This window comes from Anopheles coustani, chromosome 3 (genome assembly GCF_943734705.1).
Source record: "Anopheles coustani chromosome 3, idAnoCousDA_361_x.2, whole genome shotgun sequence".
Classification (NCBI taxonomy): domain Eukaryota; kingdom Metazoa; phylum Arthropoda; class Insecta; order Diptera; family Culicidae; genus Anopheles; species Anopheles coustani.
This window is the reverse complement of record NC_071288.1, coordinates 17,553,039-17,577,104: the sequence shown is the minus strand read 5'-3', so window position 1 is coordinate 17,577,104 and position 24,066 is coordinate 17,553,039. Positions and strand designations below refer to the sequence as shown.

Genomic DNA, 24,066 nt, shown 5'->3' with positions numbered 1-24,066 from the left:
GGGTTGAACTAGCAGCCCCCCTGTGATTGGTTTCATCCGTTTGTCGGTGATTACATGCTTTAACTAAATATGTTTGACCTCTGCAGCAATGGACGGACTTTAAACGAAGAAACACACATTAGGGTTAATATAAGATTAATTGATCCACTTCGCCGTGGCTCGCGGTATGCCCTTGAAACCAGGTGAAACATTCGTTGACGAAACATTTGACCATCGGTTGCTGGTTTAAAGATATTTTGGGGCTTTCTCGGCTGTTTTCTCGTTCGTGTGCTAGCTCAATTTTTGTATTTAATTCGAGGTGTTTTCGAATGGAACTTGTGATTACATTGTTTCCACTGCAAATCTAACCACCACCGGTCAGCGTCATCCCATTCACTATCAGCGTCAGTCGAACGATACTCTTCTGGGTGGAGGTGGGGGTGGGGGGGGGGGGGGGGGGAAGTAAGTACAAGAGACATGCAAGGGGTCGCGAAAGTGTCCGCCAGCTTACTGACATTATCAGTGGAAGCTTCAGTCTTCTGAAAATCATGGAGTCGTCAAGAAGCGTAAAGAATCTCTCGAGGGTAATATTTCGCGGCTGGCTGGTTTGCTGCATAACGATGGGATTTTTTGGATTGAACGTGTTTGCTGGCGAAAGTGAGTTGTAACTTTGTTGTATTCCTCCCAACGTCACGCAGCTTGAAAACTCTTTCCCGCAACAGATCGCGGTCAAGTGTGTTACACCATAGACAGAATCCGAGGACGATGCGTGCCGGTGAAACATTGTCCACATATTCTGGATGTACTTCGTCAGGATGTGCACACCAATGCAGACATCCGGCTCGTTTATGGCAGCCAGTGTGGTTCGTTACCCGATGGGAAGGCTCTAGTTTGCTGCGTGCAGAATTCCACCATTGCATCGCAAACCACAGCAACACGAACCAATATGGAAGATTCAAATAGGAATCAGCCTCCCGCTTCCGGAATTTCCGAGTCTACCACATCAAACCGACCGCAATGTGGCATTCAGCCCGCTGCCAGAGAAAGCATTATCGAAGGTACAAGCCGAAACATTGGGTTTCATCCTTGGAGTGTCCTGCTTCATAACGGAAATCGACGTAAGTAGTTCTCTTACGACGGGTTGATACTCGGTGTTCCGTTGCGAATGATGTATTTTACTCTTACGTAGCACATGAAACGAAATTCCCATGTACAGGCACACTTATCTCTGCCGAGTATGTGCTAACGTCTGCCGGTTGCGTAGATGAGGTCGACAAGAGGGTTAAGTATGTGATGCACATAAAGTCCTGCTTGTGGTACTGATTCAGTTAATGCCGTTAACATTTTACTCTCCTTAACAGCTTAACTGCCAAGCTTGGTGAGTACGACCTCGAATCGGACGTTGACTGTATCTTCGCGGGCCCGAATGACGATATGATCTGCGCCAAACCGTCGTACGACGTGAAGGTAGCGGAAGTTCTGGTGCACGAAGCAGCCGGTAATCGTCTTCATGATATTGCGCTACTACAACTGTCCGAGCCGGTAAAAATTGATGAGTGGGTGTCTCCGATATGTCTGCCTGAATCGGCAGCAATCGATCATAGTGCCACGTACCATTCGGCCAGCTGGAATCAGAACACGTGCGGTAAGCACCTGAGTGAAAGTGCTACATTTGATGAGACGTGGTTCATTTGTCTTTTTCCGTTCTTTCTTTAGAGGATGGAAGCAGACGCTACAAGTTCTTGTCGAACTATAGCCTAACGAACGTAACGGCCAACAATTTTATATATGTCTCGTCGGCTGGACAGCCGTTCGTCGATGTTGGCGGTGCGTTGACGGTGACAAAAACGATCGACAGCAACGATGGATCACGATCGGTAAATGAGCTGGTCGGAGTTCTTAGTTCGACGGCAACCTGTGCAAACTATGACGGAGTTCTCGTGTATACGAAGGTGGGCCAATACCTTGAATGGATTCAGGATAAGCTTGTCAATGAAGAGAGTGCAACAACCCGTGTGTAATAACCCGATCAGACAACACTGTTAGATTACACTATCGAAAGCTCGTTCGTTTTCTTGAAAACGATCTATTTTCAGCGTTTATCAGAATTTATGATTTTAAATAAAAATGTGGCTAATTTACAACTCAAAAGCAAAGTTCTCTAGAGCAGCTTATGTGATCTATCTTATTAACCATGCGATTGTTTTGAGAAGAGCCTTTCGTCTCATTATGTATAACCTATCGTTTCCCTGAGATGCTTTTCTAACTCGATATTCTGCAAAAGAGTATCAAAATAACCTTTACCAGTAAGCATACGCAGAGGGTTCGCAAATAATTTTAATGGTCCTCGCCTAGGTCTCTCAACTTCAGTACGTTCAGTGCGATCGGGATACAACTTCTTCGGCAGAAACCTCGTCAACTGGTTTTCACTGGCGCCACTATGGCTCCAGGTTGCCCACGACCCAATCAACGTACTGACCTACCCGCGTGTACACCCCCGGAACGCCCTGGATGCCACACTTTTTGCCGAAGCTCACCAGCCCGGCCAGCACCATGACGTCCTGGTAGCCGCGCTTTCCGGGGAACATCAGTGGACCGCCGGAGTCTCCACGGCAGGAATCCTTACCCGACTCTCCACCCGCGCACAGCTGCGTTTGGTCAATGTTGGCCTGCGGGTACTGCTGCTGGCAGGTTCGTTCGGGCACACCGTTTACACCGACGAACAGTTTGTACTGGCTCTGGAGGGCTGCAAAAGCGAGAAGGAATGACGTTTCATAACCATGCGGAATGAGAAACTAAAAACGAGTTCCAAAACTGCAGCTTACCTTCCTCCGTCTGTCCCCATCCGGCCACGACGAGCCTCTTCCCATCGTAGGAAACCGTGCGGGACGCCGTGTCAAGCGGCAAGCAGATCGGGAACACGTAATCGTTCACCACCGCCTCCTGTGCCAGCCGTATCTGGGCGATGTCGTTCCGCACTTGCGTGCCGGTGGTAAGGTAGTCGGGATGGACGATGATTTTATCGAGCGCAATATCCTGCACCGGATCGGCGCAGATCGTTTCGTCCAGGAGTGTCATGCAGTCGGTGTCCGACGCGAGATCCCATTCGCCCAACCGGACAGCCGTGCTGAAAATAACACCGTGGATCGTTCAACGTCGTTGCTCCGCATCAACTTGGTCCAGCTTACTTACAGCGTCCACGACGAAGGAATGTTTCGGATGCAGTGCGCCGCCGTCAGCACGTAGCGGGTGCTGATCAATGCACCTCCGCAGTGGAATTTAAGATCTCCATCTGTCAAAGGCAAATTGAAACGATTAGAAAGGATGCTCCACACTGCTTCTCGGCATGCCATCTCATCTTACTCTTGCGACGATGTTGAATCAACGCCATCCAGGGATATTCTTCGAGCTTAGCTCGTTCACCACCGACGATGCGATCGGACAGGTGTAAACCGCATTCGCTCGGTAGCAGCTGCTGACGCTGCTCCAACGACAGCCGGTTATCAACCGGTATCGCATTTGTGGTTGGCACACGGTTCGGTGGAGCGGTTGGAGCTGGGGTATTGGGTGGAACGTCCGGTTTGGCGCAGCACACAAGGACTTTGCGGTCCAGTACCCCGCAGCGGCTGTTTTCGAGATACTGGATATCGTTCGCGGTGAGCAGCGGCTTATTGAGCAGGTTTCGCACGACAGTGCACTGCGTTACCAACACGCAGGAACCGGCGCTCTGTTCTGGCGTACGGCATTGGGAGAGATCTGAAAACAAGGAAAAGGAAAACGGACGCAAAACGTTCAGTAATCGCTTCTTCGATCGATCGGTGTTATTGACGATGGTCTTCGCGATAGCGCGAGGCACACGCCGCGATAGTCAAAGTTAATAACAAAACATAACACAACGCTAACAACACTAACACTGCGCCTCGGTGTGGTACGGCACGCACATGACGATGATGACGGCAATTACCAGCATCCGACAGGGCCGCGTTCTCATACTCGTCGCCGTCATCTTGACGGTGGTGTGGACGTTCACGGGACAGGAGATCCTCCGGCGCAAGTGACTTTCTCTTTCACGCCAACCTTCCAGTCTATCTTTCCCGTTCTTTCTTTCGGTTCTTGATCACGGCTATTATCTAGAAATAGTTTTTGTAAGGACGAAAGCTATACCGGCAACTACCGTCGGCCTACTCACTTGGCCTGTCCCGTTGTGCACTGGTCGAACGAGAAACAGCAACTAACAATCCGCTGTCCACCGAGCGTCAGCTTAACGGGCTCTCGGACAGCCGACGCCGACCCGGACATCCCACATTCGTATTCGGGGCCAATAAAGACACGAACGTGGTGGTTGAAACTAGTTTTGTTTTTTTTTCTCTCTTTGGTCAGCATTCCCTACTGCTCTCTCGTGTGATCGCCGACCGACGTGGTCTGAACGTGTGCAGGGGGTGGGATGATCGTACTTGTCATTTTACCGACGGCGTATCGGACCGTTCCAATCTACCGGTGATTTCTGTAAGTGAATTTCACAAAACATGGGCCTTCCCGGTGGTGGTTGCAAGAATGAAAGCACCACAATTGCATACCAATTTTGTTGGCTGTTGCCTTATTCAAAATAAGTCAAGGTGACATATAGTAATTAGGGTCAATCCATTGGGGATTCCCTGATCACCATGGATGCTATCAAAGGAGGACAACGTTGGTCAAATTCAGCAGATCAAAGGAACATTTTAGCATACCGGTAACCTGTTGTTCGTCAAAGATTACTAATGAAGTACATTTCGGGTTAGTTTGACGCTATTGTTATATAATAATGACATTGTAAAGATCACGAAAGAAAATCAAACCGGTTCATTACGCTGAAGATTTCGTTAGAAAAAATACATTTTTATTGCTTAAATCTGCGTTGCTTGTTATTTGAACATTTAAACTGTTTCAATAACCCAATTCACCTTCCAAAGTATCCTGCACCCAATTCATGTACTCGCTTACGCGCGTGTACACTCCCGGCACGTTGTCGGAACCACACCGTTCCAGACCGAAGCTCACCAAACCGACCAAGTACCAATTGGATGTACCTATGTTGCGGCGATACATCAGTGGACCACCGGAGTCACCCCGGCAGGAATCTTTTCCTTTCTCACCGCCGGCGCACACCTGCGTGGGAACAATGTCCAGGGACACCGTTTGAAACACCTCGCTGCAGCGGCTGTTATCCCATACTGGTACATTCAGGTGCATTAACTTTGTACTAGACGATCTGGTCTGCGTTTGTCCCCAACCAGCGACGACCATAGAAATGTCGGTAAGATTCCTCGGCAAAGTGTTTGCCGAGGTCGGAACGCAAATCGGGCTAATGAACTCGGTGCTTTCGACCGACTCCGATAGCTTCAGCACGGCGATATCGTTGTAGTCTGCCCCGTTCTCTTTGTAGTAATCCGGGTGCACTAGGTATTCAAGCACCAGTACGTCACGCACTGGATCAGCACACAGCTGTTCGCCGTCCTCTAGCAAATCGCAATCCTCATCTTTAGTTGTATCGTGCTCCCCGAGCCGCACTTGGTAGCTGGAATGCAAGAGTAAAGGCTGTAGTCGGTGAACGCCTCCGATCCTGCGCAATGTCCTACTCACACAATCCAGCTGGATGGTACGCCTTCGATACAGTGGGCCGCCGTAAGGACGAACTGTTTATGAATGAGTACTCCTCCGCAGTGAAAGCCATAGCGGTTGTTTCCTTAAAATTGACAACAGATGGATTAAAGATTCACCAACTAAAGAGTGTACTTTGGAAGCGTACCTTTATAGTACTGAATTCTGGCTAACCACGGATAGGATCCGAGTGGGGCTACTTCGCCGCCGAAGATGCGGTCATCTAGGCGCCCTCCACAATCGGCAGTAGACGGTAGGTCAACTCTCTCACCAAATCTACCTGATATCCTAGAGGGCAGCGGGCAGCAGGCAAGCACGCTTCGGTTTTCTATTCCACACTGTGACTTCATGAGGTAATCCCTGTCCGCAGGCGTTTTATCCTTTTTCAGCACCAACTGGCGGATCGATTGACACGATCGCAACATCACGCAGGTGCCTCGCTTTCCGTCCGGCGTTTGGCATTCTGTGTTCAGCTTCTCTGTTAGACAAAAGGATTGAGAATGGTTTGAAGACGACCGCGTTTATGATTACAGCGATGATCGGAACGGGAAACTCACGTGCTGACGATGCACCGATGCATGCTATCAGGAACAGGAGCAGCGGTGCTAGCAGGAATCCTCCAGCACGTGGCAACATTGTAAAACTGACTGTTATAGGCTACTTTCAAAAAGCCTTTGAGCCGTTCGGAAAATCGTCAAAAAGTAACACAGGAAAGATAGAAAGATCACTTTCAGCAGGTAAACCCACCGGAGCCACACTCGGTGTGTTTCGTAAGCACGTTGGCACTGTTATGCCCGCGTTTCGTCGTATGCGAGGCGCCGAACTCTGCCCAACCGGTCTCTGATAGAGAAGCTACCATCGGAGGAGCAGGGACGAGAAGAGGAAAAAGAATAGACCTCGCTGCGCATCTCGCACCCCGTCGCCTTCTAAACGGCCAGGACAGACGAGATGCTGTCGCTGACGTTGGTGGTGGATCTGGTTTTTTCCTCACTTCGTTTTCAGCAAAAAAAACACAAACACAAACACAAACCAAGGGTGAAAACAAGCGAAGGAACCCGCGAAACGGTACTATCAGCCTTTCGGCCGCACCGGGGTCACTATCAGGGTGACACCTTGCTGATACGGCTGCGACTACCACACAGACAAACGATGATCGAAAACTCGATCAGACAAGCAAGCAATTTTGAACCTTCAGAATGATGATGTGCATCAGTCCAGGCATTGACGAACTGTTTCCGGGGTTGAGACCGTTCTAAGCCACCACAGACAGTTGAACCCCGTTGCACGTTAGCCTTGAGTCGTGGGCAAGCGGTTATTGGAAACCAACAATATTCGCTGCATTTGTATCATCGTAATCATCAAAATCATCGTAAAAAATGTATAAAAAACATATTACGAAGTTTTGCTTGTTTCCATGAAATCTCAATAATAATTTATTCAGTTCAGTCCCAGGAACAATGGGGACAACTTGATTTTTTAATTAAATATGGTATTGTTACGAACACTCATCCAAATAAGAGCAGCATGACGTTTATTGATATCAGTTTTTTATTCAAAGAAACGATTAATGATATAACGATCAACAACAAATATCTCTTTATTTATTTATTTATTTCCATATTGATGCTCATGTTTGGAACATAAACCATGGCTCAGTGAATTTTTATTTATGTTCAACTGGATTGATTTAACAGTTTACAAATTTACGGCCGAATTGGCAGGATTTTCAATTCTCAAAAATATGCTCGATCTTGACTGAACCCGATCGAGTATTTAATGAATTATTCAGTCGTTTTGTTACGAAATTATTCGGAGAAAATGTGTGGCAAACCTCATATAAACATTTTGATGGGTATTTTATAGTTTGTTGATTTTTCGGTTGAATAAGCCTCGCGGTTATTCTACATGGCGTATTTGAGTTGATTCGTGTACAATGGTTAGATTAATCTTGATTGCCGCGACATATGAAACTCTGGCAAAGTTGTATTCAAAACATGATCTGTTTAGCTAATACGAGAGAGCAAAAAAACCCAGCATCTGTGGGATGAACGCCAATCTCGGTTTCCCCAAGTCACAACAAAGGGTCTTTGCCGTTTCCAGGTATCCAACGCGTTTACATGCATTTTATATCGTGCCGGTATGTCGAAGGGAATTCCCCGTGAATGTATATACATACATGCTTCGGTCAGAAAATATACATCATTATCACGTAAAAACATACTTTGGAAGAGAGATGAAGAGCGAAGGGAAGAGAGAATACAGCCAAGCAACAATACGTTTCTCCGCTCAAGATCCACACTTCGGTGTCTTGACGATCGTCGTCGTCGTCGTCGTCGTTGTAAGAACCGGTCCGTTGTGCTGGAGAACTAGTTTTGTGGTCGCACTGTGGAATTCCCTGACCGCCTGTACGGCCGGACGTGTGAAGGAGGCTGTACAGCTCATTAGCGTAATCATTAGCGTGTGCGTAGAAACGCGCAGAACAAGCCGAGATTTTATTTACTTTTGTTTTTTGAAAATGATCAACAAACCTGTTTGACCAATCCGAAAATGTTTGAAGACTGTTCTGTGCTGTGCTCTTTTGTCGTTGTTAGTTTTATGTAAATACGCGGTCGCGGTCGATGCGCGAGTCTTCGTCGAGTGTCGGAAGGTTATCGCCAGCGAAGGTCTCGGTTAAGCCGGGGTTGGTGAAACTGCAGGTTTCCGCTACCTGTAGAACTTGTTTTCGATGCGCCGTCTGTCCAAGTGATGGTAGGTGGCCGCTTGTGGCGGTAGTGGTGTCGGTCACGTATAGAAAAGTTGATAGCTCTCCGGGTTGTTCCGAGAATTTCCAGTCCTCTGCTATCGCCGGGGAGGAAAGGTTGTGTGTTCATCAAGATTATCGTGCCCTTACGGAGCATCCGTCTGATTGAGTGTGGCGAAAGGACAATCGAACGCAGTGGGAAGCTATACACCAGCTGGAAGATGGTCGTCGGCAATGTGACCGGTACCCGTATGGGTCTGCTAATGCTTTGCTTGTTGGGTGCAGTAGGACAGTGCGTGTTGGCGCTAGGTGAGAACGTCGTAACTGCGATGCTGCGGGGGAAAAATCACTGAGATTCTCAATCCTTGTTTTCCCCGTTTCATCAGAACTTGGTGAAAGCTGTACGAATCCTCGTGGCCTGCCGGGAAATTGTATTCTATTCCGGGAGTGCCCAGAGCTGGTTGCTGTTTTCGGCAAACCTATCGCTACACCGGAAGATACACAGTACCTACAAGACAGCCGTTGCGGTTCATCCGGGCGGAAGGCACTGGTAAGTGTTTAAATATGCTTATGGTTGTGTCATCTGCATGTTTTAAATAGACCCTTTGGATCACCTGTATTCGAATGCTACCAAATCGTTGACATTGCACTTTTAGTAGGGTACAGGAAATGAGATATGAATCGGGAAGTATAATACTTCATCATTTGTACATCAATTACACATTTGTTCTTCGTTCGAGCAATAATTGAAAGGACTTTATTTTACTACCTCAGAATGGTAGCTATTCTTGTTGGGTGTTGACGCTGGCTTATCTTGTCTGTGTGTTCCTCTCAATGCCTCTTCCAGGTATGTTGCGCCGGTTCCACTGCTCCCGCAAACACCGGCAACTCGGTCTTGCCTGAACCGCCACACTGTGGTATCCAGCTCACGGACCGTATTTTCGGTGGCCAACCGACACAACTCGATGAGTTCCCGTGGGCGGTACTGATCGAGTACCAGAAACCGAACGGTCGTTATGGCTTCCACTGCGGTGGATCGTTGATCAACGAACGCTACGTTTTAACCGCAGCTCACTGCATCGTTTCGATTCCGCGCACTTGGAAGGTGTAAGTTTCACCATTTACGGACATGAGATGCGAGGTTTAATGTGTGGCCGGCCGGTTGCTTTTTGTTTGGTCATTTTACAGACATCGGGTACGACTGGGCGAGTGGGACCTCGGCTTGGATCGCGACTGTAACGGTGATGGTGATTGCAACGATGCTCCGGTTGACATGAATATCGAGAAGATCGTCGTACATACTGGCTACGATACGCAGGACAAGAACCACCTTAACGACATTGCGCTGATTCGTATGGCTAGCCCGGTGGCGTTTACCGAAACAGTGCGACCTATCTGCCTGCCGCTATCGAGCAAGACTATCAACGCTAATCACGTCGGCTTGTCAAGCTGGGCCGCTGGATGGGGCAAAACGGAGACCGCTTCGGCCAGCCAGAAGAAGCTGAAGGTCGAGTTGAAGGTGAAGAGTCTGCAGCAGTGTTCACCGGTTTACCAGCGCAACGGCATATTCCTGCAGTCGACGCAGCTATGCGCCGGTGGTGTGAACGGACAGGACACCTGCAGCGGTGACTCGGGTGGCCCGTTGATGCGCCAGTTTGCTGGTGCCTGGTACCTGATAGCGGTGGTAAGCTTTGGCCCTTCGAAGTGCGGTACTGCCGACGTTCCTGGTGTGTATACCGATGTGGCAAAGTTCGGTGACTGGATTCGGCAGAATGTTTACTAGGCTTAACAAATGTTTGCTGGACGCTCCGGAGAGACTACGTTAATTACCAATAAAACTCATCGACGAAAAGTACATACCACTGGTGTTGTTTCGATTTTTCATGTTTTTGGAATGTGAAGTCCACTGACTGAGTGATCATTAAACGATGTATTGAACAACACGAAACCATTCTTCATAAGCATGCTGTGTGAATTTGAATCGAGATCTTCCCATTTTGTGCTTGAAAACAATACATAACAGGATCCATCTTTTACCAGTGGTTGTGTGAGATTTTTAGGTTCAAGATTCTAGTTACTCAAGAAGGGAAGTCCCGTCCAGGCGCTGATGTCCAAGCAAATCAAATGTTGACGTTTATGTAAACAATCGGCCACTCGATGATAATGCCACATACTACACAATGTAGAGACAACCCACCTAATAGAGCGCAACATAAGCTTCTCAACGCCAGCGGGGAAATCTCCCATCTCAAACTTTCACCAACATGCGTACGCTCTGCCATATTAAAATCCTATACAAGCCGATTGTGAATTCAGTCTGCGAGAGGTACTTGAGAGGATTGGACGCGAATCGTGCTACTTGCGAATACGTTGCCAGGTTGAAAGTTTACTTAGGAAAACTCCAACTGAGACGTTGCAAAATGTCCAGAACCTGTTCCGGTAGGAGATGGACTACTGTCGTCATCTGTTTTTTTGCACTAAGCGGAATCGGTGTTTTAACATTGGGTGAGGCAAAATAGCTCTGTACCAGTGGGTGGCAATAATTAGCTCACCGTTTAAATCGATTTTATCAGAACAAGGCCAAAGCTGTGTGAACCCGCGCGGAGAACCGGGTAGGTGCATACTGTTTCGAGAGTGCCAGTCACTCGTAGAGCTATTTAGAGCAAGCGACACAACACAAGAACAACATCAATTTATCCTGTCGTGTCAATGTGGCTCTGTGGGGTACAAAAAGTTGGTAAGTTTTCTTTTGGTGAAATATTTAGTTGGAAAAGATACCCAGTTTAGTTCGATCAACCCATCTTACTTGTCATTTTCACAGGTTTGTTGTGCGGAGCCGAACTCCCCGTCAGTGATAACCGATCCGCCAACCACCTTACCACCTGCATCCGGAGCCTTGCCAGAACCTCCAATGTGTGGATTACAAGTGGCGGATCGTATTGTTGGTGGGGAGGTAACTGAACCAGACGAGTTCCCATGGACGGCCCTGATCGAGTATAAAAAGCGAGACGGAACATTTGGCTTGCACTGCGGTGGGTCACTTATCAACGAACGTCATGTTCTAACAGCTGCACACTGCGTCACCGAACTCCCTCACGGCTGGACGGTGTAAGTGCCAGTTCGCTTACCTTTTCATTGGACTCAGTTAATCCGATGTCTTCTTAAACCTATTTCTCCTAGGCACCGCGTACGGCTTGGCGAATGGGATGTGAGTTCAGATCCGGACTGTTATCAATATGTAAACAACAGTGAACCGGAATGTTTTGCTTCATCAATCGATTTGGAACCCTTTAAAATCATCAAACACAATGGTTACGATACGCGGGATGCGAGTAAGGCAAACGACATCGCTCTGATTCGCTTTGCCAGAGCCGTGGAGTACACCGATACGGTTCGCCCGATCTGCCTCCCGGTTTCGCAGGCTTTGCGGCGTAAAGATCACACCGGGATGTTGGCCTGGGCTGCCGGTTGGGGCAAAACGGAGTCTAACTCGCGTAGCGACATCAAGCTAAAAGTCAACCTAACGATTAACAGCCTACAGCAATGCTCACCAGCCTATCGGCGTAACGGAATCGCCCTAAAGCCGGTACATTTGTGCGCCGGTGGTAAACATGGCAAGGATACCTGCACTGGAGATTCTGGGGGTCCACTAATGCGGTCCATGGCCGGTACCTGGTATTTGCTGGGAGTGGTCAGTTATGGGCCTGCAAAGTGTGGTTCCTCGGGCGTATCTGGTATCTACGTTAATGTGGCGGAGTATATCGATTGGATTCAAGAAAATATTATATAGGTTTTGTCTGATGTTAGCAATACCGCGATGTATCTTTACAACAAACACGACATTAAAATATTGTATTAAATTATAATTCTTGTAGTTTCCAAGAAATACATTTTTGGAGGGGCTGCTTCGTTATTTTTTCTGTGAAATTTAAAGTCTGGTGAGTATTGCGATATATGCCAGGTTATTCTGAGTAAACGATAAGTGTCATAAAAAAATGTAATATGCCACAGATAGCAGAAAAATGAATAGAAGCACTGAGATAGATAATCCCCTGCAAGAATTAAAGCATTTGTTCTACAATCTCTTCAATCACTTGTAGCTAACGTTTTAAAAGAAATTTTGAAAACTAATTGAAATGACACAGTTTTCCATTATATTTTAAATACAACTCTCGAAAATCCTAGTAGTCTTAAAGTGTAATTGAAGTAAGTCCACATGACTGAACCACACCACACAGTATAGAGACCACAAGCTCAAGATCAGAATTCACACACAATCAGCTAAATCTCCCATTTATAAACATTCTGCGTACATACGATTGCTCTTTCAAATAAAAATCTCATTGAAGCCACGATAACGCATTCAGTCTGCAAAACGTACTTGACAGGATTGGACACGAATCGTGCTACTAAGGAATACAACGCCTTACCGGCTTGGGAAATTCCAACTGAGGCGTTGCAAAATGATCAAAATTTTTTTCAGTAAGGGATGGTCTACCGTCATCATCGGTTTGCTGGTACTCAGCGGAATCGGTGTTTTAACATTGGGTGAGGAAAAATATCCCTGCACTTGCACTGGGCTTAACATGAGTATCATTTTATATTGGTTTTATCAGAGCAAGGAAAAAGCTGTGTGAACCCGCGCGGAGAGTCGGGCAGGTGCATACTGTTTCGAGAGTGCCAGCCACTTGTAAAGCTATTTACAGCAAACGACACTACACAAGAGCAACATCAATTTATCCTATCGTGTAAATGTGGTACTGTTGGGTATAAGCAACTGGTAGGGACTTATGTTTATATCATACTAGAGGTTATATTAGTGTAATGTGCACATCGTTGTTCATAAATATTACGTGCCATTTTCACAGGTATGTTGTGCGGATCCGAATTTCACGCCTGTTACAACACCTTCCGAAATCTTGCCAGAACCACCAACATGTGGATTACAATTAGCCGATCGCGTGTTTAGTGGGGAGAAGACACAACCCGACGAGTTCCCATGGACGGCCCTGATCGAGTACAAAAATTTTTCCGAAGAAGTAGGCTTTCACTGCGGAGGATCTCTTATCAGCAAACGTCATGTTCTAACAGCTGCACACTGCGTCACCGGCTTTCCTGTCGGCTTCATGGTGTAAGTACCAATTCGTATTTGTTTGTGTGCCATTAACGTGATTTGTCTTCTTGAACCCTTTTTTCCAAGGTACCGGGTACGACTTGGCGAGTGGGATCTGACCTCAGATCCGGACTGTTATGAAGATGCAAACAATACTAAACCGCAATGTTTTGATTCACCGATCGATTTGATACCCTTTAAAATCATCAAACACAATAATTATGATCCGCGGGATGCGAGTAAAGCAAACGACATCGCTCTGATTCGCTTCGCCAGAGACGTGGAGTACACCGATACGATTCAACCGATCTGCCTCCCGGTTTCGCAGGCTATGCGGCGGAAAGATCACACCGGGATGTTGGCCTGGGCGGTCGGCTGGGGCAAAACGGAGTACTCTTTGCAAAGCAATGTGAAACTCAAGGTCAGGCTGCCAATCAACAGCCGGTGGCAATGCTCGCCGGCTTACCAGCGTGTTGGAATTTCACTAAACTCAGTACATTTGTGCGCCGGTGGTAAACAAGGCAAGGATACCTGCACTGGGGACTCCGGGGGCCCACTAATGCGGTCCATGGCCGGTACCTGGTATCTGCTGGGAGTGGTCAGTTTTGGCCCAGAACTGTGTGGCACCCCCGGTGTTTCCGGAGTCTACGCGAATGTGGTGGAGTATATCGATTGGATTCAAGAAAATATGGTATAAGATTTGTCTGGTTCTAGGAACACAGTGATGTGTGGTTACAATAAACTTAATTCTAGAATAGGGAAGCCTATTTAAATTACTGTGATGTACTTCCGACAAATTCTTTTCACATGAAAAATTGATGTGTTATTTTTGAGTGGATGTTCATAATTATTGGGTGCTGTGTTTGTTGTGCTGTGGGCTTGTTTAAAACCATCCTGCTAGCAGACTGGCAGACTGCCTACCGGGTGCTCAGTGAAGTTTATAAAAGATGCTTATTATGAAATATGATAAGGGCTACATCTCGATCGTAGGTGAACTGGTAACCAATATCAATAAATGCCTTCCAAATGCCTCACAAATTTCATCTACCGCCTTTCGCATGCCGCCATCCTCTTAAACCGGTTAGCTTTTGCACTATAGCTTTGGCAAGATTCACTACGTGATGTGCACAAAATTGCAAAAAAATATATCATACCTGCTACAGTTTAAGTCAGTGTCAAAAGTCCCATTTGTGCCCTTACCTGAAACCGGCCGATCAATACGCAAACTCAACAAATATCGAAACATCACGTTGTTCTTTGGGTTCGCAAATTGAATGCGCCGGCCCGGGTTTTTCAAGGGCATATGTTTATTGTCATCTTCCCATTAACAATAAGTTAAGACCATTCGTTTTGCTATAGTGATGGTTATGACCAACCCGACCGATGCGCATCCATAAAACAAACCGCAGGTGATCTTGAATGGAGATGATGACTGCCCGATGGGAAACCAGATTTGTTTGAAGCGCGGCTCATGTACCGGTTTCCGATGCTTGGGAGATGCTTTTACTTGAAATCGGCAGAGTTGTTGAGCGAGAGAAGCCTCATGTGAACGTTCACTGATAATAGTCTTGGTAAAACCGGTCAGATCAAGTTGACCTGCCCGGACCCTACAAACGTCAGTCTCTTCTCGCTGGTGGGAAGAAAAGGTTGTGTTGTGGATTTCCGGGTCGATAAGTTGAGAACAGAATCTTGAGACATTTAAACACTGAATCAGTCCGTAGTCTGTATTGACCATCGTTATCAAATGGATTCGTTGACGCGTGTTGAGGCTACCCGAAGCTTTCTGGTGCTTTGTTTATGTGCAGCGATAGGACAGAGCGCAGCCCTCGGTATGCATTCCCCTTCAATCTAAGGAATCAAAACAATCTGTACGCCTCAGTTATGAACATTTTATTCTTATATATTCGGTTCTGCATAGTTCTTGGGCAAAACTGTGTAAATCCGCTCGGCCAACCAGGTAAATGCATCCTGTTTCAAGAATGCCAGTCGCTTAAGCAGATCTTTGATAGAGGTGTCAACACTCCAGATGAGATAAACTTTTTAAGGAACAGCCGGTGTGGTGTACAGCAGACAAGCACTCTGGTAGGTAGTTTATAGAGTAAGCTGACTAAGTTTATCGACACATTCGCAAACAAGTTAATTACCGTCAAACAAGACTGGAGGAGATTGAACTTTCGTGAATGACAAGTTGAAATAGCATTCCGGTTTTCGGTGAGATCATGTATCTAAAACGACTAAGGAAATGAGCTGATTGATGAGCTGCCCACTAACACCAAGACGACAACGTTTTCTCCCGGTTTAATTAGCACGATCTACCATTTTTACTTTGCACTCTTCAGGTTTGTTGCGCAGGAGCCACCATAAGGCCTAGAATAAATTCTCTGCTATCACCACCGCAATGTGGAATCCAGTATACGAACCGCGTTGTTGGCGGTCAACCAACTATGCTGGACGAATTCCCATGGACAGCCCTCATTGAGTACCAAAAAACGGGCAGCCAGAACGACTTTCACTGTGGTGGATCGCTTATCAACGAACGTTACATCGTAACAGCGGCCCACTGCGTGACATCTCTTCCCCGAGGCTGGAAGTTGTACGTTTTGAAGATAGGGCAATTTAGTGACAGAGATTCTGAAGGGGACCCAATGACCTCTCGGAAGATCTTATGTGAGTTATTAGAATGTTAAAATGTTTGTTTCTTTTCAAATACCGTAGGTATCGGGTACGGCTTGGAGAATGGGACGTCAGCACACCCAGAGATTGCCAGTTGAACACCTGCTCCGATCCTCCCATCGACATGGACATCGAGCAGGTCGTGACGCACAGTGGCTACAATGCGCAGGATAAAAGCAACGTCAACGACATCGCTCTGATTCGCTTCACCAAGGACGTGGAGTACTCCGATACGATTCGCCCGATCTGCCTGCCGGTGGAGAATTCGATCCGCACGCGCAACCACGAGGGTTTGCAAAGCTTTGCCGCCGGTTGGGGTAGAACGGAGACCGCAACCGCTAGCCAGCAGAAGCTGAAGGTTGAGCTGGACATCAAGAGTCTGCAGGAGTGCTCTCCGGTCTATGAGCGCATCGGCATCACGCTGCAGTCCACGCAGCTGTGCGCCGGTGGACTGAAGGGTAAGGACACCTGCAGCGGCGACTCGGGCGGTCCGTTGATGCGGCAGATCTCCGGTGCCTGGTACCTGGTCGGTGTGGTCAGTTTTGGGTCGCAAAAGTGCGGCACTGCGCGGGTTCCTGGTGTGTACACCAATGTGGCGGAGTACGTCGATTGGATTCAAAACAACGTCCAGTAGAGAGTCAAGGAGACTTACTTCCAAATTGTTTGTTTCTTAGTTGGGTTAATTAAGTGAATGTATCTGTGAAGCACATGTTTTCTTACGAAATGGAAAAATAATAAACTGATTGTTTTTCGTCAGCAATAAATCATCAACCATAATATTTTAAAGGGCTTGTCATTGGAGTAAATAAGTAGATGCCGTGTTGGGAGATAATTATGGCCATGAAAAGAATTCAAGTTCATTCAATATTTTTTATGTTTCCAGCAGACCTGACGATTGAGAACTAAGAACACAAGCTCGGGCTCGGCAGCGGCACGAATGCATCATGCTTCATTTCGAACCTGAGCTAGACATACGATAAATTTGTCAGTGTTCAAAAGGATAATATGTGCATGAAATACATTAAAAATCGATGTTTTTGCCACAAAAATAATTCCAATTAATATGAGAATAGAAGGGTAACAATAATTTTTATAAAGGATGGGTCTTCTTCTTCTTCTATGTGTGTGTAAATTTCGTAAAAACCCACTACACCATAACTACCAATAACTTTGCTCAACGATAACAATATATTACGAGTTGAATGTATTTTTTTCTGTTGTTGATCGTCATCGTCGTTCGATGGGGAAACCTTATCTTTTTTCAAAAACATTGCAGTGGTGTTGCCGTCTGCTGCGCGATAACACCTATGGTAATGCAATTTAGCTTGTATAAATTAGTTTCAAATTGCAAAAAAACGTGCAGGAGCAAGCTTGCCCGTGTTAACTCTAAACAGTTCGTTCTCAGTGGTCAATGTTAGGTTGGAACGGTTAAACAGCTATTATCGAAGCTAGAAAATGGCTGCACTACACTTAGGCCTGATTATTGTAACCTTGCTGGAAATGGTGGCACTATGTGTCTCATCACATGGTGAGGATCTACGATTTGAAAGTAAATTGATCTGTCTCGGTTAGTACATGATCAAATGTTTGCAGCCACCGGAGATGCTTGTGTGGGGCCATCCGGACAGAGTGGAAAATGTGTTTCCGTTGACACATGTGCAGCGTTTTTAAAAACCGTAGGCCAGAAAATGGTCTCCCTGGAAGAGGAGGATTTGACAAACAGTCACTGCGCCAATGATAGCTCCACGAATCTGGTATGTTATTCTCTAGTCAATATTGAGAGGTCTCTTCCATTGAATGAGTTCTACCACAGGTATGTTGTGTTGGGTTTAGAGGAACGCTCCCTCAATATCCACTGTGCGGGTCGTCAGAACCACACCGGTTAGTGTTGAATACCTACACGGATGCTGATGACTATCCATGGACCGCACTGATTCAGTACGAAAACCTTCGTGGTGAATTGGAGCTCATGTGCAGTGGAACATTGATTACCAAACGATACATCGTGACAGCTGCACACTGCGTGTCAAACCTTCGCGGAGGTATTAAAGTGTGAGTATGAAGATGTTACTTACTTACCAAACAAATGTTTGCATTACTTATAACCGTTAACCGTTGCATTACTTATAACCGTTATTTTCCTAGCCATCGTGTACGTCTCGGTGAGTGGGAGATAAACTCAAATGTAGATTGCAATCAGAAGCAATGTGCAGGGCCTCCAGTTGACATGCAAATCGAAAAGATCACCAAACACAGGGATTACAATCGGCGCAACCATCTGCATGACATTGCACTCGTTCGCTTCACCAGTGACGTGAACTTTTCCGACACTGTTCAACCGATCTGCCTTCCAACGTTGGACTCGGTCGTCGGAAACAAAAGTCTGATCACTGGTTGGCTTCGAGATAGCGCGATAGGCGCACTAGATGGCAAGAAAATGTATCATCCGGTGAACATTAATGGCTTTGAGGAATGTTCCCCGATATATGAACAAAAATCGGTAACCCTCCAATCGACTCAACTTTGCGTAGACATGGGAGCGAGTTGGAGCAAGTGTAAGGATCATGCAGAAGGCACGCTCATGCAGGGAAACGGAAGTGCATGGTTCTTGGCAGGAGTTGCCAGCTTTGGAACGATAGCTTGTAGTTCTGATACCCCGGTCGTATACACCAACATATCGGCGTATGTGGATTGGATTCGCGACAATATTTACTAGCAATTGGTACATAGTTAAGGTACGGCAATAGGTGAAAATATGACTATATAATTGATTTCACAGTGGATTACATTGGACCTCAAACATTGTAATGGAATTTAGTAACGGTTTAGTTAGGCTTACTGTCAATTTATTGTTTTTAAACACATTCAAAATGTTATCAAATGTAATATGATTCGCAAATTTGTTTTATAAAATTTGCGTATTAGGTTTAAATCAAATAAATGTTAACACTAAAAGTTACAGTTAATAGAATGTTAATCAATAATCATGCTTTTTGTGGATAGTTGAATGGCATAACTAGAAAAGATATGAAGTAAAGTGGTTGAATTGTAAGTTTGAGTAAAACGGTACATGAAGACACATGAGGATTGCATTATGGCAAACATTTCGAAAGAAAAAGCTGAAAAATTTTAGGAAATCGTTTGATTTGCAGTTTGTTAAATTTTTTTTTCTTATAGTTTATTTTTCAGAATGTTTTGTGGAATGAAGAATGAGGAATGTTTAAAAACTTAAGGACTTCACTTTTTTACATTTTCTTACATTTTTATTTTCTTGTGAAAAAGATAAGATGAGAAATGGTTGATTGAAAATGGAAAAGGTTTAGTATAAGTATGAGAAACAAACTATTGTATCGCGCTTTTCTCTTTCAAGCGCGTTACAAAATGCGATGTTCCAAAGTAGCAATTACTAGAGTAGTGCATGCCAGACAGGTTAAATAAATGACTTTACTCCATCCTTAAAGCAACATAAAATGGCTCAGCGTAAGCGAGCGATAACTCTTCAGACGATTTGTTTCCTCCTCTTCGGTGGGCTAATTTTCATTGCGAATTTCAGCGTGAAACTTGATTCGCCGTATTTCTTTACCAGGTTCCTTCCACCGAAGGTGATGCGTCATTTTGCCGTTCCATTTTGGACACGGGGTGGAAAGGGAAGGGCTACGCAGATGGCAATCTCACCGTGGCGTCGTAGATCAAGCCGAACGGCACATCTTACTAGCCTTTACGTCGCCCGTTGGCCACGGTTCAGAACCAGGTGGAAGCATTCTTCACCGGGACGCTCATTCCCGGCGCAACGGAGGTGAAATAAATCACAACCGTGCCGTACATAGTGTGGATGATGTGCCCGCTGGACAGGTAAATTACATCCTTCACCGATGGGAGTCGGAGCGTTCAGTAGAATCGATTGTGTTGAAATTATTGCTGGCGGGCCGCCACGGTAAAGCTCGAACGAACTTAAACGTTGGAAATGAATGGTAGCCTGCTTGCAAGTAGTTAGATTTCCTTCGTACCGAAAACGATTTCCTTGTCTTGGAGGGAAACATTCAAATTTCCCGCCACCTGCCGTAGCGTTTTACCTGTTGAAGCATAAGCAACCGAGCGCCTCCATCGACCAACGTGTTTCCAACACGCCAGGAGCTCAGACACGACTAAAAAACCGGGAGCAAAATCGCCTATAGTAACTCACTGGCGACACTCAGCCGACCAAACGACATCGCGAAGGGGAGCACACGATGGCGTTCGGGCATGAGATAAACACCGGTTCCAGTGTGGAGCGTGCGATTAGTTATCATTCGCTACGGCAACCGAACGGTTCGCTGACGGTTCAGTTCTACGTGCAGCTGGCGACTAATCTAAAGCGTTACGGTGCGTTACGTCTCGGGGCGATCGTTCTGATTAGAAATTAAACAATGTAGTGAAGAATAAAGTTGATTTTTGGTATACTTTGTGGGAAAAGTGATAGTTAACGGTAGGAGCTGCTTCGATGAGTTGTTGAAAACAAAATGATAGAATAAGCAGTGTAGCAAACGCTCCAGCATACAGTTTAAGATATTATATTGTTCGGTGCTGAAAAGTGGTAGAAGTGATGCATTAATTAAATCAACCACGATCCATAGAGATCCGCCAAACCGGTGATGTCTCTAACGTCACGGGTGTGTCCAAAGACGGGCGTGCTGGCGTGGGAAGCTGCACTTGTTGAATTCATCAGGCCAATTGAAGCAAGTGTGGCCATCGTCGTTTCCTTCGCGCGGGTGCGATATTTTTACTTTGATCCGAGTAACACGCAGAAGTGCCTGCTTTAGTGCCTTTAAATTTAATTTGTGATTGGAAAATTAAAATATTTGCGCCACGTGACACCCAACCTTGCAGTGAACCCTTTAAACGGAGAAACGTATCGTACATCGCAGACGTGTTTAAAGTTGTATCTGTTTGGGATCGTTCTGGCAAGTCGGCCGAGGTCGGGCGTACGAGCAGTCGATTCGATCAAGTGAAGTGCTGCGTAAAATTCGCAATCAAATGTCGGTTCAAAAATGCGATTATTGCTTTCGTCATCATCCAGATACGATGGACGCGGGAGGATGCTAAGAGCTTGCAAAGCATAATGCAAAGTGAACCACCAAAACGGAAAATAAATACACGTTCGATCGGAACTGCTCGCGATAGGGTGAAGTTGGTGACAGTATGACACGCCCGTACACTATCGGGTGCCCTGTGCTTGAAGTTTATCGACCATGAATTGGTGAGGGGAAAAAGGGTTTAAGAATCTCTAATTGAATCTTGCTGATGGATACATTCGGTCCTGGTCGGTGCATTGCGCTGATGGAATGTCACCATAAGTGAAGTTTTCATGATGTTCCATCAGCTAGTATTTGTGTACGTAGTGCCGAATGTCCCTCATATTTACCAGCCACATTTCCTTACCCCAAACGCATGATCAATTCAATTATGCCAAAATTTACCCGATTTACATTTGGGTCAATGATCGTGACATGGGCTGAACAAGCGTTAACCATTCAAACAAGATTAATGTAATGCCTGTAGTTGTTATTCAATATTTTATTATGACGATTAAGTTTGTTGTACACGATGTTTGGTTTTATTTGGGTGAAATAAGAAACATATATTTTTATTTTTTCACTCTTACATCCCCTAGGGTGTGCTAATTTTGCTGAGCATAATGCACAAATGATGAGATAAATAAGACACCGATTAATTAAACTACACACATCCCTGAATTTTAACACATAGTTAAAAAACGATATATTTCAATCTTAAAATAAATTGAATTTCATTGAATGCTGTTTTCGATAGAAGAAATTAAACCCAGTATGAACATATTACACTTTTTTCGGAATTACATTAATCCCTTGCCCGGGCCGTAGGTTTCGGCTAACAGACACTTTCTGGAACAGTTATTTGTATAAAAAAGCAGATGAAAAAGAATGTTTTACACACCTCCCAGGAGGGAATGATACGATCGCATCATTTGTGTTTTTATTTTTGTTTTCTCATCGGTAATTAAATAAATAAACGATGGAGGCGCCTGGTGCGAGCATCCGACTGGTGAAACGACAAACGGCACGTAAAATGGTATTCCGTATCGCCGGGAGTACATGCGACAGTAATAAAGATGGGTTCGTTCAACCCACTTGGGGCGGTGAGTAACACAAGTGGGGTCTGTACTTGCCGAGCGGGAATACCTTTGAGCAGGTGGAAAGCGCAACCCAACGGTATTGAGAAACTGAATAGGAAAGTGTGTTTAATTGATATTGGTGTAATAAATAATGGGCACTAATTAGGGTGTATCCAATTTACACGTCCGTTGCACACAATGCACAATCCGATGGTGGGTGGTTGGCTGTTTACTGATACTCGTTTAATTTGTTTATTGATGGCTTACCTATGGTACTTCAGAAGCTTACAAAGGGTCCATCAAAAAACTTTAAGGTGGCTCAATGGTTTTAGGGTAGGATGATCTACTTAAGTGGTATATTATCAAATTAAATTCTTCCTCTACCATTGGAAACAACAAAACGACCTGTGACTTGATTTTTTGCCAGCTACCGTCGTAAATATTCTATGCAGGTGCTCGATACCTTACGTTGTGTTCTCATCTCAGTTTCACTTAGGTTGAATCATGCCCGGAATTTCACACCATTTGTAAAAATGGCTGCGGAAAATAAAACATAAGCACCCAAACGCAACCCTTCCCCAAGCAGCGCTGCCACCTGCATCATGCATTCCGCTTATTTATGTAATAAACAAATCCCATTCGCACCGGTCACGGTCGGCTGGCGTGACGGAATGGAAGCAAAACACCACAAATTGGAAGTGAAAACAAAATCAAATCTTTAGCATGCTCTAGAAAAAAATATAAAAATCTTAAGCAAATATCGATAAAGCGTATAGCGTGGAAAAAATCTGATTTTAGTGTGAACATTACATACACAATATACGTGCGGAGTTATTTTTTCGTTTTTGATTATTTATGTTTTAATGTGTGAGATTTTATTTTGTTTGCTGAAATCTAAAACGTTGCTAGTTATTTGTTATAATCATTGTTTTATACATAACCAAAGAAAGTGCGACAGGGAAACTTTTCAATTATCATTTTCTTTCACCGAAATAACATGTTACAAACAAAGCTCTTTAAATTGTCATGTTGTGACCCCCTTACACAATGAAATGAATGTCAAAAACTTTTTCGCTCTTCTTCTTTGTTTTTGCCTACAGCGGGTCGAGGGTATAACCTCATCTCTCGAGTTTTGTTCGAAAACCACTGAGTGGAGTTTTCCATCGCTCGACGTGACTTTTGCAACTGGATTAGATTTTTTTTTCTCAACACATAGACCTCCCAACAGAGGTGTGCCAGAGAGAAACGCTGGGGAATTCCATTTTATTTGTCCCTACATTTTCGCTTCCAAAGTTTTCAGCCCCAAGATTTGTACCCTTAATCGGTGCTTTGGTGGATACTTTTCCGCTTCAACTACGGGTGTGTGTCCATTCCTGTCAAGTGGAAACAGTCATTGCGGTAAAGTTTCTCTATTGATCCCTCGGATCGCAAACTTCATGATCCAGCACGGGAAAGATGTGCCGTCTTAAGTGCGAACGGACTCACTGCATTGGTCGAGAGGTGGAAAACTAATGCCTTACCCTCCGGGGAACCACTAAGGAAAAGGGCAGGTTTTAGCAACAAAAACCCCAAACAGCGAACACTTAAATTGACTGTGAAATGAAACGTGCTGTTTTGGCGCTCGGTCGGATATGGAAAATATGCCTCTCAATATCTTTCCATCGGCTGGCTTTCCCTTCCCCACTGGTAACCCACCTGGCTGCACGGCGCCATAAAGAATTCGTAGGAGCGGGCAGACCGTTTTGAAATAAAACGAAAGTCACAGATCCTGCTCGGTTGCCTGAAAACATG

The 24,066-nt window shown here is 45.4% G+C and overlaps 6 protein-coding genes across 6 annotated transcripts; 5 read left to right on the top strand and 1 right to left on the bottom strand.

Moving 5' to 3' along the window:
* The first annotated feature begins 925 nt into the window (after nucleotides 1-925).
* LOC131272129 (serine protease 7-like) lies at nucleotides 926-2,000 on the top strand. The gene is made up of 4 exons (XM_058273771.1): nucleotides 926-1,097; nucleotides 1,196-1,265; nucleotides 1,341-1,624; nucleotides 1,696-2,000. The coding sequence occupies exons 1-4, from the start codon at nucleotides 926-928 to the stop codon at nucleotides 1,998-2,000; spliced, it is 831 nt and encodes a 276-aa protein (XP_058129754.1).
* A 45-nt stretch (nucleotides 2,001-2,045) lies between these two features.
* On the bottom strand, nucleotides 2,046-6,544 carry LOC131272119 (uncharacterized). The gene is made up of 10 exons (XM_058273759.1): nucleotides 6,177-6,544; nucleotides 5,768-6,097; nucleotides 5,602-5,704; nucleotides 4,909-5,536; nucleotides 4,169-4,188; nucleotides 3,892-4,091; nucleotides 3,343-3,735; nucleotides 3,172-3,271; nucleotides 2,805-3,106; nucleotides 2,046-2,725 (listed from the first exon to the last, which is right to left on the bottom strand). The coding sequence occupies exons 1-10, from the start codon at nucleotides 6,253-6,255 to the stop codon at nucleotides 2,418-2,420; spliced, it is 2,463 nt and encodes an 820-aa protein (XP_058129742.1). The 5' UTR covers nucleotides 6,256-6,544; the 3' UTR covers nucleotides 2,046-2,417.
* Nucleotides 6,545-8,009: 1,465 nt separating this feature from the next.
* Nucleotides 8,010-10,218, top strand: LOC131260303 (CLIP domain-containing serine protease B4-like). Its single transcript, XM_058262000.1, has 5 exons — nucleotides 8,010-8,367; nucleotides 8,451-8,668; nucleotides 8,746-8,909; nucleotides 9,207-9,466; nucleotides 9,548-10,218. The coding sequence occupies exons 2-5, from the start codon at nucleotides 8,581-8,583 to the stop codon at nucleotides 10,140-10,142; spliced, it is 1,107 nt and encodes a 368-aa protein (XP_058117983.1). The 5' UTR covers nucleotides 8,010-8,367; nucleotides 8,451-8,580; the 3' UTR covers nucleotides 10,143-10,218.
* An 850-nt stretch (nucleotides 10,219-11,068) lies between these two features.
* LOC131272112 (CLIP domain-containing serine protease B4-like) lies at nucleotides 11,069-12,239 on the top strand. Its single transcript, XM_058273746.1, has 3 exons — nucleotides 11,069-11,096; nucleotides 11,212-11,467; nucleotides 11,540-12,239. The coding sequence occupies exons 1-3, from the start codon at nucleotides 11,069-11,071 to the stop codon at nucleotides 12,147-12,149; spliced, it is 894 nt and encodes a 297-aa protein (XP_058129729.1). The 3' UTR covers nucleotides 12,150-12,239.
* Nucleotides 12,240-13,111: 872 nt separating this feature from the next.
* Nucleotides 13,112-16,779, top strand: LOC131272102 (CLIP domain-containing serine protease B4-like). The gene is made up of 7 exons (XM_058273734.1): nucleotides 13,112-13,126; nucleotides 13,228-13,490; nucleotides 13,560-14,163; nucleotides 14,882-14,945; nucleotides 15,352-15,554; nucleotides 15,812-16,065; nucleotides 16,188-16,779. The coding sequence occupies exons 1-7, from the start codon at nucleotides 13,112-13,114 to the stop codon at nucleotides 16,777-16,779; spliced, it is 1,995 nt and encodes a 664-aa protein (XP_058129717.1).
* Nucleotides 16,780-17,833: 1,054 nt separating this feature from the next.
* On the top strand, nucleotides 17,834-18,861 carry LOC131272095 (CLIP domain-containing serine protease B4-like). The gene is made up of 3 exons (XM_058273722.1): nucleotides 17,834-17,899; nucleotides 17,959-18,197; nucleotides 18,291-18,861. Exons 1-3 carry the CDS (start codon nucleotides 17,834-17,836, stop codon nucleotides 18,859-18,861), a joined length of 876 nt encoding a protein of 291 aa, XP_058129705.1.
* Nucleotides 18,862-24,066: the final 5,205 nt, after the last annotated feature.

Excerpts from the sequence above, each read along its gene's own strand:
- LOC131272119 (XM_058273759.1), bottom strand. The coding sequence starts at position 6,255 with ATGTTGCCACGTGCTGGAGGATTCCTGCTAGCACCGCTGCTCCTGTTC. Across the intron at positions 5,705-5,767 it reads CAGAATTCAGTACTATAAAG|GAAACAACCGCTATGGCTTT; the intron begins GTACGCTTCCAA and ends GTCAATTTTAAG. Across the intron at positions 3,107-3,171 it reads ATTCCTTCGTCGTGGACGCT|CACGGCTGTCCGGTTGGGCG; the intron begins GTAAGTAAGCTG and ends TGTTATTTTCAG.
- LOC131272112 (XM_058273746.1), top strand. The coding sequence starts at position 11,069 with ATGTGGCTCTGTGGGGTACAAAAAGTTG. Across the intron at positions 11,097-11,211 it reads CTGTGGGGTACAAAAAGTTG|TGATAACCGATCCGCCAACC; the intron begins GTAAGTTTTCTT and ends ACTCCCCGTCAG. Across the intron at positions 11,468-11,539 it reads CTCCCTCACGGCTGGACGGT|GCACCGCGTACGGCTTGGCG; the intron begins GTAAGTGCCAGT and ends TATTTCTCCTAG.
- LOC131272102 (XM_058273734.1), top strand. Across the intron at positions 14,946-15,351 it reads TTGTTTGAAGCGCGGCTCAT|TTATGAACATTTTATTCTTA; the intron begins GTACCGGTTTCC and ends TGTACGCCTCAG. Across the intron at positions 15,555-15,811 it reads TACAGCAGACAAGCACTCTG|GTTTGTTGCGCAGGAGCCAC; the intron begins GTAGGTAGTTTA and ends TGCACTCTTCAG.
- LOC131272129 (XM_058273771.1), top strand. The coding sequence starts at position 926 with ATGGAAGATTCAAATAGGAATCAGCCTCCCGCTTCCGGAATTTCCGAG. Across the intron at positions 1,098-1,195 it reads GCTTCATAACGGAAATCGAC|GCACACTTATCTCTGCCGAG; the intron begins GTAAGTAGTTCT and ends TCCCATGTACAG. Across the intron at positions 1,266-1,340 it reads GAGGTCGACAAGAGGGTTAA|CTTAACTGCCAAGCTTGGTG; the intron begins GTATGTGATGCA and ends TCTCCTTAACAG.
- LOC131260303 (XM_058262000.1), top strand. The coding sequence starts at position 8,581 with ATGGTCGTCGGCAATGTGACCGGTACCCGTATGGGTCTGCTAATGCTT. Across the intron at positions 8,669-8,745 it reads ACAGTGCGTGTTGGCGCTAG|AACTTGGTGAAAGCTGTACG; the intron begins GTGAGAACGTCG and ends CCGTTTCATCAG. Across the intron at positions 8,910-9,206 it reads CATCCGGGCGGAAGGCACTG|GTATGTTGCGCCGGTTCCAC; the intron begins GTAAGTGTTTAA and ends TGCCTCTTCCAG.
- LOC131272095 (XM_058273722.1), top strand. The coding sequence starts at position 17,834 with ATGGTCTCCCTGGAAGAGGAGGATTTGACAAACAGTCACTGCGCCAAT. Across the intron at positions 17,900-17,958 it reads ATGATAGCTCCACGAATCTG|GTATGTTGTGTTGGGTTTAG; the intron begins GTATGTTATTCT and ends GTTCTACCACAG. Across the intron at positions 18,198-18,290 it reads CTTCGCGGAGGTATTAAAGT|CCATCGTGTACGTCTCGGTG; the intron begins GTGAGTATGAAG and ends TTATTTTCCTAG.